General features: G+C 33.7%; 1 protein-coding gene across 4 annotated transcripts in view; it reads right to left on the bottom strand.

Moving 5' to 3' along the window:
- Positions 1-18,519, bottom strand: part of retn (retained) — a 108,117-nt gene that overhangs the window by 60,537 nt on the left and 29,061 nt on the right. For 3 of the 4 annotated variants that reach the window (XM_090111065.1, XM_090111063.1, XM_090111064.1), the window contains 2 exons: positions 11,204-11,407; positions 10,404-10,670 (listed from right to left, as the gene is read on the bottom strand). In XM_090111065.1, coding sequence (XP_089967191.1) covers positions 10,404-10,670; positions 11,204-11,314 — 378 coding nt within the window. In that variant the 5' untranslated portion in view covers positions 11,315-11,407. The remainder of the gene's footprint in view (positions 1-10,403; positions 10,671-11,203; positions 11,408-18,519) is intronic. The other variant, XM_090111066.1, reaches the window with a different exon arrangement.

The raw sequence follows: 18,519 nt of genomic DNA, 5'->3' as shown, positions 1-18,519 counted from the left end.
TACGGACGTCCAAGACAGAACTTTTTTAAACTGTTTTTTAACTAGTTTAAATAACAAAAATGACATCAAAAATATCATGAACGTTAAAAATAGTGTTTTTTCTTAATATGTGTGTGTATGTATTATCTTACAAGTGCAATGTATGATACATAAAGACATTTTAAGTTTGAAAAATCAGATGTTTTGCGCGAAGTGACAGTAGTAGGTACCCACCTCAACGCTTCGCTTATGAGGCGTGCAAAAGAAAATGTGAATAATTTTTGCATAACAAAATATAATGTGGTGCAAGTATCTTTAAACAAATCGATAAGGCGCCGATTTTTTGTACCATTCATATTATCTTTGCTGGGAATATCAAAAATCACATAAATTTTGCCGTTTTAAGTGTGTGACCGACTCAAAATCGGTTAGCTATTGAAATTCGAATTTAACTAGCGACCGCCCCCGGCTTTTTCCATTTGGAAATAAATTAAGCTTAAGAGGAGACTATTTCAGACACATTTTTTCGTATGTATGTATTTTTTTAATAATTTACCTTTTTTACTAGCAGGAATATGAATTATGAAAAGAATAAGTTACTGAAACAAAACTGTACATTAAAAACATAATAATTCATTTATTTAACGACAGATTAGGTATATTATTATAAACCTGTATTAAACCCAGTGTTGCCCGCTAAACCAACATAGGCGACTGGATCGAATCGTCGTGTCGGCAATAAATGATTGTTTTCGCCGACACTGGCCGACAAAGAGCACCGCGACAACCGACCTAATAAACAATTACGCATATAAACAGTAAAATTGTTGTTTCGCATTTTATCGACCGAACCGTTCTGCCCTGCTTGTATGCGCTTACAACAAAATCACTTTTGTGAATTTTATGTTACATTTCGACCAGTTTTTATAGTTCACATTATTGATTATTGTGTTTATTAAACCGGAGTATTTGTTACGGTTCAGTTTGGCTTCACAGTGAACATTTAAATAATAAACAACTTTGCATCAAATTAATTTTCAAAAAGCTATATGAATTTTTCAGAAGGCCATGTAATTTTCAAAAAGCTCTATGAATTTTTCAAAAGGCCATGTAGAAACAAAATAGGTTTGACTTCTTAGTTTCAATTCATAATGAAACAAAGCTTAACTATCATTAAAATAATAAGTTTTAACAAGCATCCCAATATTAAAACAACTAAGATAAAATACAAAGTCAAACGCACGCCGCACATGAAACGTTCAGATAGTGTAATAATAAAACTCCAGCCTCCCCGCGTTAGCAAAAAATATTATGTTGTAAATATAAAATGAGAACAGGAAATGATAACCCGCGGGTCGCACCACCCCCGCCTTGCACACATGCATAACTTTATATCCACAGATAATTAATGGAATCGAAGAATGTTGCCACTTAATAAAACATTTAGTATTTTTAATGCTTATCTACAATCAAACTTTAACATGAAGCTTTTCTTTTTTACATGAATTAGCAAGAAATTAACAAGAAGTCGTAATTGGTAGTTCTCAGAACTCATTAAAGGATGTACCTACTTAAAATTAATAATTCTTAAAAGAACTTATGACGTCAACTTATTCCGCATATAAAATAATCTGTATAATCAGAATTAACTATTCCAAAGTTGAAACAGGCGTTAGCTATCATCTGAATAACTGTAAAACTTCAGGGTTGGTAATCTAAACGGGGATTGGGTCATTTTTTGTGAGATTTATTTATTTTTTGCCCGGGGTGGCAATCTGGATTTTAAAATTATCTACTCAAGAGCCACATGTGCGTACACCGGGCGTCTCGGTGATAAACATTTTATTGAAATGCAAGCAAAAACTGTTAACCAAATGTTTGGTACCAATTTGGGGGTTTCATTCGGAGGAAGTTGTTTTTCAAATCAATATTATAACTTCCCTGAATTGCGGGCGATATTAAATGTTGCGTTCGGTTTGAGATATCCGTTTTCTTACAAAAATAACAATAATTGAACAAAACTTCATACCTAGTTATAAAGATAAGTGTGAATAATACGTTACTTTCAGGAGGCAAGCTTTATTGATAATCTTGTTTCGGAATAAATATTTACTTATACTAACCAAGTATTCTAATTTAAAGCAGCTCTATCTCCGTCTAGACAAAATGGCAAACTTTTCGCAAATACCAATTCAAACAGCGCAAAACTTGACCCAAAGACAGCAGTATAAACTAACAACGCATGTATAGAACAATGCATGACATAAACAGCCGCGTCCTTGATACTACTGAGGGTACTATTTTTACCCCACAGATGCTCCCCGTGTCCCGTGCTGGTCTATTTCAAGATCACTCCTCCCTTGATCCACCCTTACTCTCGTAATGTGAGACTAAGAGGGCTTGCCACGCGTCGTTTGTGCAAACATTATCTAACAATAAGGTAAATGTAAATTATCCACTAGAGAACATCGCATCGTGGAAAGTCGTATTGGCTGATACTGGAATGCGAACTTACGAAAGAACACGGACTTTCTTCTTTACTTCTTTACGTTGAGAATTTTACGGGAAAAGTGGTGAAGGAACCTGATAACCTGAACCTTAAAAAAGATGGTATAAAAGGAACAGTTCATAAGACATACACCATTTAGCAATGATAAGATGTGATTGAAGACTTCAAGAAACATTGCTAACCTTACTTCTCAGATAGAAGTTAACGATCAGCTTCTTCCATTCAAAAGCGCATAGCAAATCGTGCAAATGTAGCCATTGCATAATTCGATATTAAAGACTAAATGCGTTATATAAATAGAGTTGCATATTGTGCATGACGCAGGTCACCCGACACGGTAATGTGCGTTGAGGCGATACATCTGGCGAGATCGTGGCCAGTGAATTTGAGGTTGCTGTGGGACACTTAGAGGACGACCTATTTTATCGATTTAATAGGGACACTAGACTGACTTATATCTATGTATTAACATAATCTGTGGAATAGTGACAGTTGGATTATTGCTGGAGACCTAAGATTGGTAGTAGGTTTTTTCTAGAAAGGTAAAGTTATGGTCATGATGGATTGCGACTTGCGAGAGAAGGCGTTTATAAAATTATATCATCCGTTTGGTAAAATTTAATTTTGAGATCCTGAAATTTATAAATCCTTTAGATTTAGATCCTTTGGATTTATAATATCAATTGCTTTCTATAAACAGTAATTCTGTACCTACCTAGATCATATCTACAAATCGCAATTATAAAATTACCACACGTATAATAGATACATTGTAAAACTGATTCACAATATCTAAAAGTAATAACCGATAGTTGAACATTATCTTTGTATTCTAAAGGAAACTACATTGTTTGCGGATATGTGGGTGCCTGTACAATAATTATTAACGAGCGGGTAATAAAATTATTGGTGACGACGTATGTATGAGATATTTATACTGACGCCATTTTTCTAGAAACTTAAAGATTAAATAATGTTTTATTGATGTTACATAGTTGGGTGGGTATCTTTTAATGGAATCATTTATAGTTATTTTTAAAGATCTGACAACATTGATCAATTCTTATAATATTTATTCTGTACGAAAACAGTTGAATTGAGTATTTGAATAAAAAAAAATTATTGATTTTTTTTATGTATTTTGAAACTTTATTATTAATAATATTGATATTTAATGCAAATAACTTACAAAAAAACAATTTTTCCGTTAATTATAAGCAATTAAAAATTGATGAAATTTAAGTTAGAATCACGTGACTAAAAACGCGCCATGACTGGTCACCACAGTTGTGACGTCATAATGTTATAGCTATTATTAACTGCAGTACATAGCGTTTACATACGATTTGTTAGTTGGTTCCGAATTAGTTAGTTAGTTACGAATAATATTCTTGATGTTGATATATTTATGATCACCGATTTTTGTCAGGAGTTGCCTTTGTAGTATTCGTACATAATGGTACAAAACGATAACTTTTGAGGTTCGCCATTTTTAATATAAATTTAAATAATAATTTGGAAAATCCAAAAATGCACGCCTCATAATTTTTTTTTAATAAATATTTATTAATTATTATTTTTGTTTATTTAATAACAATTAAACCACATCGAATCAGACCCTGAAAAATGAAAGGGTTCTATTCCTGAGCATACTCAAGCGTAAGAGAAAAAAAAAGACTCGATTAGTAAAGTATTTCGGTCGCTATCGTGTTAACAAGAAAAAGGATCCGCACATACAGACACACGGACGTCCAAGACAGAACTTTTTTAAACTGTTTTTTAACTAGTTTAAATAACAAAAATGACATCAAAAATATCATGAACGTTAAAAATAGTGTTTTTTCTTAATATGTGTGTGTATGAATTATCTTACAAGTGCAATGTATGATACATAAAGACATTTTAAGTTTGAAAAATCAGATGTTTTGCGCGAAGTGACAGTAGTACCCACCTCAACGCTTCGCTTATGAGGCGTGCAATATAATTAACAATTAATATAATTAATATGTAATTTAATAATGACAAAAAAATTAAATAGATCAAAACACTGTATTTATTATTAACACGCTTTTATTAGCTTCACCTGTATGTTTGTATGTAACCGACTCCTTTCGAAGTTTCGACTCGATTTTGACCCACTTAAAACCGACGGATTTTGTTCAAATTTTGAACACTTATCAAGGTCCGATGACAATACAATAATATCATAAATTTATCCTGATTAGGATCGCCAGGATCAGCTTAAAACATATGTTTGTATGTAACCAATTCTCCTTTCGATTCTATTTAGACCCACTATAAACAGACGGATTAAAATTTAAATTTTGTATACTTATAAAAACCCGGTAACAATACAATAATTTCATGAATTTATCTCATTATCCTGTTTAGTTTTTCAAACTGTATTTATTTTTCTATCAACTGCAATGAGTGAAAAGTGAAAACTAACATTATGACGTCACACGCGGTCAGGTGACGCTTCGGGAGTTGTAGGCGTGTCTTCGGTACTGGATTCAAAGACTAATTTTTATTTTGAAATAACTTTTGAATTATTGCAAAAAAATAAAAATAAAAACAGTTTTGTTATAAAACTAATATATAATCTTTCCATTTATCACAAAAAAAAATTTAATTCAAATACTCAATTAAAAAAAGAAGTAAGCCTTCAATGTGTCACTATAAAAAAATGAAATAAGCGTAAAATTGTAAATTGTTCATGTGTTGTGTCCTATTTTATGGAAACAATAATTACAATAGAAAGTATAATTGAGCCCGTTAAAAACTTTAAGTTACAAACCAACACATCCGTTATGAATTTATACGTTAATACAACAAAAAATTATAAAACATGCGGGTTAAGATTGTTCCTAGGCATATTAACAGGTTCACATACTTACCATAAATGTCGATTTCAAATGCTATAAAAATATAAATATTGAAATAAAAATGTGTCTTCTACGCTTAAACTAAACGGACGTTCGTTAGTTTGTCACGAAAAATCTCGAAAACTATACCGATGTTGTCACTTGAATATTGTGTAGGTCGCCTTTTACTCGCAGATAAATGGTTAGTAAATCTTTTTGCTATTCTGCCCTTAGGGATTTACTTAAAAAAGTGTTCATAACGTTTTTGATGATTTGTTACCCGGGTTTTCAACGAATTCTATTAAAAACATTAAAAATAAATGATGAGGCTAACTTATAATTATAGTAACCTAGTTTTTTTTTGTTTAGGTTAGATAATCTATCTGCATTATTATTATTAAATCAAAAAAACCGCCATTTAACACAACGATATAATTTTGCGTATGTATGTACACGTGAACCGACGCACCCCAGCTGTCAAGCTATTTCGGTCTGATAGTGCACGGGGGACTGCGCATGCGCATGACATATTGCATAAGTATTCATATCTCCATTTTATTTTAAATGATTTTTAGGTTTTAATTATGGAGTGAGAACTAAATACATTATTAACATTTTTGTATCGATTACTTATCTGATTTTGTTGAAAAAAAAAACTTTATTTTTTTATACTGTTTCAGTTTTTTTTTTTTGCTTTGATCCTGAATATTCTTTCTGTATACTTACCTACTTATTACTATATCAAACATTAACTTTCATATTAAAAGAAATACCGATATTATGTCCTCAAATGTTTCAATTTGTATGTTTGAACTTGATAATAATATTGTGATCGAGCCTTCGAATTTATTAACTGATCCAGCTATAAAACAGTTTTATTGTTGACACAAGTACTTAATTAAACGAAAAGACACATAATAACAAATTACTTAAACATTAAAAACTTTCGAGACTTCCGAACCTAATTAAGGTGTGTTTCGAGTCATTATATATTTTTTAGAATTTAAATGGTTATTATCGTTAAATAGACTATTTGTCGCAATTAACCTTAAATAGGTACTCGGCTTTACATAAATCACGATTACGTTTATCAGTTTGTTTGTGTTGGTCAGAAGTAAAGGTGAGTGCACAAGAAAATATGGTAGGTAAGTATTTGTCTATTGCGTTATTTTAATTTTATGAATCTTACTTTATTGATTATTGTGCTAAAAATAGTTATTGAAAACAGTACAAACATCGTTTATTGACTTCGTAATCGTATATATGTTTTAAGTATAATTTTCTTTGGTCTATCGTATAAGTAATCAAATAATTGAAAAATAAAATACTTAATAGATTAGGCTTTTTCATCACCGTACATAACATAGATAAAATACAATAGATTATCAAATTAACTGAAAAGATAAATTAATTCCAACAGAAACATCGGTATCGTTTTTTAAACGTCAACAAAAGCATTACTTTATTTAGATAAACCTGTACTTATTGTAAATGGAGGCAGTTCTGAGCTGTGATTGGTCACTTGACTCATTTAATGTCATTTGTTTTGAATAATAATGACGTTTGGACGAGAACTTAACTAATTGCAGTCGAGATAAGCGTTCTTTGTATTATTATATTATTTTTTATATTTATTTAATGACATACGAGGCTTTTGCTTTGATTTTAATCTATTTATTCTTGTATGGATAGAAAATTATATAGTCTATGCTTCATAATAGGTATAGATAGTATTTGAATATCGTTCGTACTAAATATAAAGTTAAATTAGTTTTTATTCATTGCCGCAGATACCAAAAATTATTTTGATGTACCTATATGCGAACATTAAAGTTTTATTAAAATTTAATACATAGGCAACGCTAGTTACTAATTATTGTTCTGTGACATAGTAATAATATTTTTAAAATCTTTTATCTACAAACGATTCCGATTTGATTAAGCAATTCAATTTGCAAAAAAATGAAACAGAAATTTTAACGTATATCTGTATTAGGTACCATCCTGCAAATATTGGCATTTCAATGCATGTGCTTTAGTTTGGACTAAAGCACATGCATTGTTATTTAAGTATTTCAAGTGTATAAAACATTCCTCCGATATATAGAAAGCATCCAAAAGATAAACCGTCTAGACGAAATAAACCACTCGAATACCAGTTCGATTGCTCACTAGGCTAATCGTTTGGGTTGCTAGTTAAAAAATAAAAACATTTTGTTTTTAAAGTGGCATCTTTAAAAGGTTGGAGGCGAATCAAGGCACGGGACATTGAAATGTGATAAGGATTAGTTTGTGTTGCGGAATTTTATCTAAGCTATTTGAAGTAATTGAAGTGTCATTACGTATAAGTAATGTTGAGCTGATTTTTTTCGATTAAAATTCAATTGTTATTCATAATTTCTGTAGTTTGAAAGTTTTGTTTTGTTATTATCAAATGTGTTTAAGGTAAAGTAAAGATCTTTATTTCAATAACTAAGCTTTTATTATATTGGTAACTAGGTAGAGGAAGATTTCAATAAAAATCTGCTCATTCATACTTTCACCTGCTTTCAAATGTAAAAGTTGGTATAAATCAAAAATTAGCATAAGACAATATAAAATAAATTGATTGTAAAATGTACGGGATAAATTATATAAATCAAACGTGTAGCCCATAAAGTGCTGAACCCCCTAGGGAGTGGTTCGCGAATGAAGAATGCTCGTTCGCCGTGTACTGAGCAAAATATGTCAATTTCTACGTGATTGCATTAAATTCAATTATTTGATAAATATGTTTGTGATCGCGCTGTTTTTAGATTTATTGCATCGATACCTTATTACATTTGTAAAGGGATAAATAGTTAATACTTTTATCGTAATATAAACACTGTTGTAGCCTGCAGGAATGTACAAGAAATAAATACAGTTATTATGCTCTATTATTATTTCGCAAATTAATGGCTTATTGTAAGAGATTAATTTGCCTCGAGTCTCGACTCTCTATAAAATTAACCATTTTACTTGTGCCTCAAAGAAAGAGCTTATTTACGTTATCATTTTAATTAGGTATAGGTAGGTAGTGGATCCCCCAAAGTACGAATTGACACAAAGACTAAAACAATTCAACATAAAGAAAGCCATTCACGCGCCAATTAAATTACCTTGAAGCGGATTATTAACTTTTGTCGGAATTTGCGCATTGTATAATGCACTGCGGTATATAGTAGTCGCTAATAGTCAATGCAATATGAATAAAAGCACTCGTGACCAACGCCTTATGTTACAGACAATTGTGAAAGGATCTTATAATGCGTGCTAAATACACAAGACCTTTCAGGCGTCAATTAGACATGTGAATGATCCTTGTCACATTTGATTAAAATGTTCAAGCTTAGCTTAGGTATAAGTCTTTATCTAACTTCTAGCTAGATTCTATTATGATAAAAGTAGCATTAACTTGAACTGAAGGGCTTTAATCTATTACTATATTATAACCTTTTTGTAATTTAATTAATATTTAATATTTTATTTATTGAAGTCAGGATTTACGTGGACACAGCTAGTCTAAATTTAAATCTTCAATTACTTAATTTTAATTACTTTTTGAGTGACAACTACTCAACATTAATATTAAATACTCCAGGACGGAAAAGTCAATGGAATATCCTTTGAAGATGAGCATACCGTATTTACTTTTGAAGATAAAAGCGATCATTAATTTGGTTCAAAATGGTGACGTTCCTACATTGCTAAATTTATAAATTATCTTACTTCGTTCTTGCATTACAGCTGGTGAATATTGCCCAAAATATAATTTTATATTTAACCCATTTAAAGGAAATAAAGAGTTTTATTATTTATCCGCGTGTTCATTCTTTGCAATTGGCTGTTAATTGCTGTTAAAGCAACAGTTACATTATCACAATTCGGACACCATCTGCGCCATTTCATTGAAAACAGACAAGAAGAATACGAGTTTTGCGTTACCTACCAATAGTCGATGAAAGGTTGTATTGTGAATGGGCGGCTTTATAATATAACAAGTTTGAAACTCGTATTACATTTTTCGTTTAAATAATTAACGAGATGACGTAATTCTTTTCGGGAATAAATTTGGATGCGGCCAGAAGAAAGGTAATTGCGCCTTCAAGATACCTAAACCAAAAAATAATTATCCCAAAAAACGAACCATAGACAATAAATAATGAGACTTTTTTGCAACAAACAAAGCAGTGTTTATACATTTCACCAATACGCTAACACACGTCGGTTCAACAGATTATTACCAGTCGTCGAGGCCGGAATGACCCCTCGCTTATTTCAAATCCCTCTAACCAATGAAATATGTAACAAAGGGAAAACGGGTTATGTCACCCCGATGTGGCGAATAAAGGAACCGTTTGTGAATGCCACACGATTATGAATAACTTAGTCAATGGTTACGAAGGGTTAAGCCCGATATACCGTGATTATGTTGTTACGGGATAAATATTTACTATGTACGAGGCTTGTAATAAAGAAATTCTATCGGTTGTCACAATATTTGAATCGATTATGCAAAGGGGACAGGTAGGATAAGCGGTAGTTATCGCATTATTTTGTTCCTGCCATGTTGTTAAATACATTTTCGACGACGCGGTTGGCGCAGTGGTAAAATAACTGCCTACTGAGCCGACGGTCCCGGGTTCGATCCCCGGTCAGGGCAAATATTTGTGTGTTGAACTCAATTATTTGTTCTTGGGTCTGGGTGTTATTATCTATATATGTATTTATTAAATATTATATTTATCGTCGCCTAGTACCCACAACACAAGCCTTAATTGAGCTTACTGTGGGACTAGGTTGATTTGTGTAATAATGTCCTATAATATTTATTTATTTTATTTATTATTTATTTATTTAATTATTTTCAGTATTTTAATACCTAAATATAAAATTAATAAAATCGATCATCCATCCGCGTAAACTGTTAACTACTATTGTCTTATTTATTTTCGCATTTCTATTCTCCTATTTTAATCACTATAAACATTCAAAAGGTCACAAAATTCCTGCCATAAGTCACGACTTACCTGACGGACCTGCTTGTACTGTTCCTCAAAGCTCCATCCAGCGGCACTTCCTTCAGAGGAAGACGACGACGCAGAGCCCGCCGGCTGTGCGGGGGGCGGAGGCGCCGGCGCGAGGAACGCTGGCGGCGCGTACGGGAAGCCCGGGCTTCCGCCCGCCAGCGCGAACACGCTGTTCGGGGTGGACAGTGGAGCACCCTGGGCCAGGGAAGCCAGCGAGGAGAGATGCGGGTGGAGAGACGTCTTCAGTGATTCGAAATCGTCGCGGACCTAAATAAAGAGCTTGGTTAACGAGAGTGTGGTAGGAAAAATACGGTAAAAGTTACTCAGAATTTTTTTTTTTCTCTCCCAAAGTTTTTGGGTTGCATGGTAGAGATCGCTGCCAGCTATAAGGCCGCCTACTGTACATTGATTAATTTATTGTTGAGTTTATAAAATGTATCATATCTGGTGTACAATAAAGTATTTTTCATTCATTTCATTCATTCATTTATTCAGAATCTTCTATATTTGTTAAGAGTTGGAATTAGTGCTACTACACTACCTGTGGCAAATCTGTGAAGACTTCGAAGTACCTTTGTCAAGAAACAGAGTTAGAAGTGAAAATCGTACATTAACGCTTTATAGAATTAATCATTCGTTAAAAGAATGACTTTACATATAAAACCATACATAAGAAAACAGCCAATTCACACTGTTAAATACCCTATCATTCCATATTTCTTTTCCACTACATCTTTTATCTTGTAAATTCTTTGAAATAAATGTCTCTCTAAACCTGCATCTTATATCATTTCCATTACCTTAATCTCCCTCTCCAGAGGTCTCGGTGAGTTCCTCTGGTGGGGGTGGTTGAGCTGGTTCATCTGTTGGTGGTTCATGGCGGCGTGGTGGGTCAGGTTGTGGTGCGGCATCGGCTGGTGCTGTATGCTGACGTCACGGCCTACGCCCTCGTCGGAGCTCTCGCAGGACTGCTCTCCGGATGACTCGCCTTCGGATCTGGCTGACTAAAAAGAAGAAATGATTAGAGAAATACGTAGTAAAACGTAGTGGTATACTAAAAATGGTAAAATGAATTTCAGCAAAGATAGATAGATTATTACAAATAGGTACAGATGAATAGTAGTAAGATGGTAAGGGTGATAGAAAGAATAAAAGATTTGTATAAGGAAATTGAATAAGGATTTCTCAATAAAGCAGTTTATGAAATTTAAACATTTCCTATATGTAAATCCAATTTGTGCAGCAGAAAAAAGTAACAATACAATTCCTAATATTCCTAAAATACAACAGCTATATCTGTTCGATAAATAGTTACAAATCATAGACGAGGGCACTAAGAGGGCATTATCACAGCGAATAATTGTAGATCTCGGATAACCTGTATTATTCAATGTAAAAACACGAGACTGGCTTAAATGCCCCTACATAATCTTGTACATAATGAGAATGTTAAGTTTATAAGTGTCGCATTTTAAATTATTTCCAAGTGGCAGGTGACTAGCTTCTGGAACGGCAATTACTCATAAATGTCGCGAGGCGTCAGGCAATGTTTTAAAAAGAAAAAATACGGTGGCATCATTAAATTATGTCGTTTTATCTGTTTGCGTGTTCCTGCCAATCTGCGTTTTACATATCTACATCGGTTTGTCGATGTCTTGTTTCTCGATTGCATTTCGGCCGCTGTAGTTTCAAAGAGCTCTGTGGCAATAGCAAACAAATAGAGAACTACATAAAAATAACAAATTGGTAAGTCGATTAACATCCTTTACCAGCTCCGATATAATGATTTCTTAAAGCAGTATTAATTCCAGTGTGGAAGGTCGTCTAGCGCCATCATTTTTCCACGCTGGATTCACATAACATTACGGCAACCCCCCAGTATACTTAGAATCCAAAAATTTATAAGTAATAGAAACGCGAAGTGTGGTAGGTATCTAATAATTTGCATCAAAATCAATATGAAACAAATGAACTCTACACATAACTAAATTACTTCTAAATTACAACGCAAATCCTTACAATGAATAACATCGAACACCGGCAATCATTCCTTGTTTACAAATAATTACCGGTCAGCAATCGTGAACTGAACGCCGAATCTATTTTAATTAATAGAAATATTATACATTGTTTCCACACGTCATTATTTCGTGGAATTTGTTATAAATCAATCGAACTGCAATCAAAACAAATGCTTTTTTGAAATGATTAACCGTTTTAAGTTCTGCATAAATGAATATCGACACTATTTACTTTATTAGCCATCATTATCTTTAATACTTGGTGCTGCAGACTGCAGTAAACGATGAAAATCTTCCGTATTCAAAGCTGTATTCAGAAGAAATTATTTATCATATAAATAACAGCTAGTAACATCTTAAGAAATTCGTGTATCCTAAAGTAATACCTCAAAGTAAATTAGGAAATTTCTCATACATTTGGTCAATTTATACGACAATTGTAAAAACAGCATATGGCGGACCACGGAATCACCTGAAGGCTCTTATTACGCAATAATTTTATTTCTGCGGTAGCTTTTCGCCGCACTGATATAATTTGTATTTAAATATACTTGTATCATTAAAGTTATTGTTTTTATTTATGTATTTTTAGTATCTCATAACTTGTAGTAAATGTCAAACGTCATTTATGTTTTCGGAAAAATATTGTAATTTTAATTAAACGTTAAGTTTTAATGAATGGCAACATGCCTGATCATTCTGAAATAAATTTAATATGTATCTCACATCTTCATCTCTTGATCTTTTATCTTTTACGATTGACCTTTATGTGCTTTCTCAATAAATATTGTATCGCAATTGCCTTTGTATTCACTAATTAAAAGAATACAATGATAGCAAGCCAAAATCGTAAACCGAATTTGGAATCAATAACAAAACTCCAAAGGTAAAAGCATCGAAACGAGCGCAGCCCGCGGCCCTCAATTACGACATTAAAATTATTATTTTATTTCCATTTTTATTTATTATTCGCATTATTATATTGTGTGGAGTTATTATCGGTGAAATGTTTCGTTCGGATAAACGTTCGAGTCGAAACGACACGCAATCGCTGCTGTGCCGTTTTGGGGTTCAGTCTCTGATTGTAAGTGCACTGAAAAATTAAAAAAAAAATAGGTTCATATGTGTCAATAATATTAGCCCCCCTTTGTTCCCTTAATAATGGTATTAATATTTTAAACAATTTCGTGCATTTATAGTTAATGAAGACATTAACATTAAAATCCTTTAGTGAAGAAGACGAACCATTTTTGTGCATAGACTGAGACGAACATGAATATATAAACTCTATAAATTTGGTTCATCATCCGAATTATTTGAATGTAGTTGCGATTATATTGTGTCAATAAAATTTGTTAATAACGTGCGAATTGGCAGTCTGGATCTTACTCGTTTATCAACAAAAAAAATTAAAAATCAATCTACCTACAGAACCCTCCATCGCCTAACTAATTTAAAAACACGACTTTCTCATGGTTTTGACTGCTACTGAATTCCGTCTGACTTTTTGTTTCTTTCGTGTGACCGCAATTTAATATAAACGCTCTATCAATAAATTCCTATAATATACAGGTATAGTATTAGCGGAAATTTGTTCGAGCAGTGTAAACACGGTGATATATTATTATTTTATTATCGAGTGATGAACTGTAAAAATGACATGTCGGGGATAACGTTAGCACAACATATGCTAACGCGAAGGCAAACAGAATCGGTAACTCGCGCCTTTGTCGAAATCCAGCTCGTGATTTTATAATATAATTTTAACTGTAAGATGTTTAGTTAGCTGATGAAAAGCGCGGCGAGTGCGTGTCAATATAGCTGACCGGAATTTCTCTAGCACAGAATTACTATGAAGATTATTATGGGGTTACGATTACCTAAATCATTACCGGAGCCTTTAGCTAATCCGATTTTATCATACATATTTAAATTTATAAAAAGTACCTTGCTTGTAAATAACGAAACAATATCACAACAAAACAGACACACAAAATAACACAAGTGCGTATACTCGAAAACCAAAACACTGAAAGTAAAAGTAAGGGTACATCAATTCGGGGCCATTAAAGGAAAAGAGCTTATATTTTAGATAAACAAGAAATGAGTTCGGCTCTATTCTCAGAAGATTTCCGAACCCATATTAACTCCAATATAAACGGGTGAACCAATGCTGATTAACACTTTCGTCAATTATATGACCGAACGCGACAAGAGACTTAAACCGTACGCAGTTAAGACGCATTTTACTGCGTGAACTATTAAGGAGCTTAAAAATCAATGAAGGCATAAATGGAGGTTACACTTATGGAGGTTACTAAGCTGTATACGAGATTACCAGTACGCACCTCATGAAAAAAATTACGCACCGAATATTGAATCTTAATCCACCGCAATATTGTTGACAGTTGACAAGATGACTCGATAGGAGAAACGCCGACTTTATACAATGTAATATTTGTGATAGAAATCATAATCGTGTCTATGCGAGCGGCTTTTATGAGGCGTAATCAAATAGAAACTTGTAATGAAAGATGTCATGTACATTTAACAAGTTTGGTATGCAAAACAAATATAGGCGGTAATAAAATATTGAACATTTAGATGTTAACGCCGATAGATGTGATGTAAAGGCGTGATTTTCGAAATACATTAACAAACCGGCGAGTATTGATTTAGACCTTATAAATACTCAGCTAGGCCGACATGACCTACGCAAATAGAGACTTATAGAAACAAAGGGTTTATACATTGGCAAGATGATGTAAATGTTCGCATTCACGATCCCTGGAACTTTTATTAGCAGGATCGGTCACGACGAGCTTTGTCCACACATTAAGAGAATTAGCACCCGGGACCCTTGCTACCTTCTATTTACATAGACGGGACTGTGTTTGCCTAGATACGAGCCCAACAGTTCGCAAGCCGTTGCGTCACACATTTGTGCAACGCATCGGAGATAAAGAAAATTCTAAGGATTACGTAAGTTTCGAGGAATTTCCGATTATATTTCATTATTAGCATCTCTTAGTCGATCGTAGTGTAATTTTACCACATTATAAACCATCAAGTATCCGTTTTTATTGCCACAATGAAATTTTATATAACGCAACATAAAAGCACTCATCAAAAGCACTGAATGAAATCGAACAAAGCGATGTGGCTCGGCCGCGGATCGCGACACAATGTTGCAGTAACGTTAACTGCCGCTCTAACATTAACATTAGCGCACGTAAAATAACCGCCAATAAGTCGAAGCACGCATCAAAAGTCGACAAAGCAACAGGTTCTTGTCTCGACAAACAAACCGTGTTTGCATTACGATCCTGGCTTCATTTAATAATTCTCGGGAACTAAAAGCCTTTGAACATTTCATCAGATGACCCTCGCTGTTTGCACACACTCCTGCCTCGAGATGCTAATGTGGACACAAGGACCTGTATCACCGATCGGCCATCGATGCTTTTATTGTTGCCCATCCCTTTCAATAAGCTTCTATTTTACTTTGTCGTCAACCTTCGATAGGCTGGACAAACATACAATGGATAGCTTTTTAGTTTTCAATTTGAGATTCATACGAAATTCTATACGCGGTCGCGTCTGCGAGTCTTGAAGTTACAGAAACGCAGCGAGTTGCAGGCGTTTGGAATGAGCCAAGTATTTGAGCAAAACAAAAGGTGATAAGGAGAGGTAAATAACCTGACCCATTGACGGCATGACGCGACCGCGCACACATGACAGCACACTGGACGTAGCGCGCGCTAACTCACATTCAACAGCTGTTTAACGCGTCAAATGTTTTGCTAAAATATTTTTAGCGCCATTCGTTTACGGTCAATTACATGACTCGATACATAGAACATAGACTTGTATTTTATCGTGAATATTTTCGAAACGTACATTATAACTGTCCAATTTCCAACACCTCAACCTACGACGAATTGGTGTAATTTTATTCAAAACACCGCAACATATCGGTAAATAGAAAGAGATCGTGTTCGTTATTGTAATGATAATTATTTTGTGAGACAAAAACTAGAAAGCGGTCGCTCGAAGATGTACCTACCTATCTGTTAATTATTGTCACCAAAATGGCGTCAGGTATTGTAAATGAGTCAAAATGGCGGAGTGACAAATCTGTGGGTTTCTTGTACTTTTCGTTTGATTGACGCGTGCCAGATTCCGCGGCGTAATATCTTTATACATATTTATTTACGTATAGAAAGTGCAAATATAAACGAGTTCTTTCGGTAATACGATTTAGATAACGTTGTTGACGTTCTTTTACGTGATGCGCGACACCGTCGATGAGCAATTAATACAGCGTCTTCGAGTCTATTGGCCCAATATTTGACATTGGGAAATATCAAAATCGTTGAGACAATTTCGAAGCGTAGCAACGCTCGGCGGTCAATATTGACATTTCTCACGAGTCGCGGGCGGACGCAGCTCGTGCCATCGCCAACACACCTCAGCGCTTTCCTTCCCTTCCGCTTTTCACACAAATAGGTAATAATCGATCAGTTTTATTGCGCGGCGAGTGTAGGCGCGGCCGCACCGCCTCGAGGGTGATAGTTCGGGGAATCTTAAAATGTAACATGTCGTTTACCCGCGACGTGTTCGATCCCAAACCAAACAGACGTTTCATATTTATTTGGAATCCATAAATCGATGACCGTTTACCTGACGCATTGCATAAAAATTGTGTGAAACGTAATTTGTCCTGTACACTGCGCTGTTTACATTTTGTTCCGTAAACGGCAAACATCCATCGCAGTATTCATTCTTTGTGCTTATGTTTGTCTTGAGTCACATATAAAGGGAAATCGCAATCCGCGATTGTCATTTCTTGGTAACTTAATTCTATATACACATATCTATAGATTTGTAGTGCATTAATTATATTTGCTTGTTGTATAAGCATAAGACATGTCATCTTGGTATATCAATAAATTTTTGCGTTCTTGTTTTAAACAAAGTTTAATTTTAAATATGTATATTCAAGCTGTGTGTAGCATTGATTTCTTATTTTATTAATTATTTTATTAATATCCCCATATTAAATAATCATTTCATTAATTGTTGGTTAGAATAATTAAGATTATATTTTTGAGGCATCCTTGATAATTATTGGTGCCAATGTCTAAAACATTTGTCAGGGAATTATTTGTTTTACATAAAATATTATTCGATATTATTTTTCTATCGGTCATTAGAAGAATAGAAGAGCCGAACGGATGTGGTTTTCTAAGTATGTATTTGAATAAAAGATGGCCGACTTATGTCATTTCCTTTGAGAACCATGTAATGACATGCATAGATAAGCTGATGTCACGGATATTTGGCAAGATCTCACATTGTTGTTCCATCGACCTAGTCATTGAAGTACCTATTTAATATTTATCTTATCCTTATAGTGAAAATAGGTACAAAAATAAAATCGTTGGCAATTTGAGAGATGGATTTTAATTCAGAAATCGTTGAAATTTGCCTATAAGAAAAATTTTCTTACTTACCAAAGAATTGAACCGTAGGTACCTCTTCAAAGGAAAACTTCTTATAGGTACCTAATGATAGATATATCTAGAAAGAAAACTTCTAAAGATTACAGCGTTTTGCAATCACATTATTATAGAGTAAATTACATTTACCAGTTATTGCTTGTAAACACATACGTCGATATTTACATAGTTATTTCGTAATATATAAACAATAGACATTGCCGTTAAAGGTCCGACCACTGTTTAATTACTTGAGTTTGTGGTGATCGTAAAGTTACAAGGAACTAATGCGAAAACCGCAGATAGGTCACAATAATGAAACGGATACCAACTTTGTAACTGTACTTCAAAACATTAATGGGTTGAGAAACCTTTGAGGCAATCCCGCGTTTCTACTGAAGTGAAAACGCGCGAAACGTTGGGTTACACCGGAACTTACCACATTAGGTCGAAGACAGACAAAATTTTTAGGTTATCTTTGATTAACTGTAACTTCATAATCCTTCAATTTAAATTCATAGATACGCTCTGCTTGTTCTCCTTTATGCTCTGTAATTGCTTGTTCCCAGATTTTTCAATTTCGAATTCAAATTT

This window comes from Colias eurytheme, chromosome 16 (genome assembly GCF_061535395.1).
Source record: "Colias eurytheme isolate Ceu_HAF_F1 chromosome 16, ilColEury1 Martin Lab GWU primary, whole genome shotgun sequence".
Classification (NCBI taxonomy): domain Eukaryota; kingdom Metazoa; phylum Arthropoda; class Insecta; order Lepidoptera; family Pieridae; genus Colias; species Colias eurytheme.
Note: the sequence above shows the minus strand (reverse complement) of the source record. Positions and strands in the feature narration are given on the sequence as shown.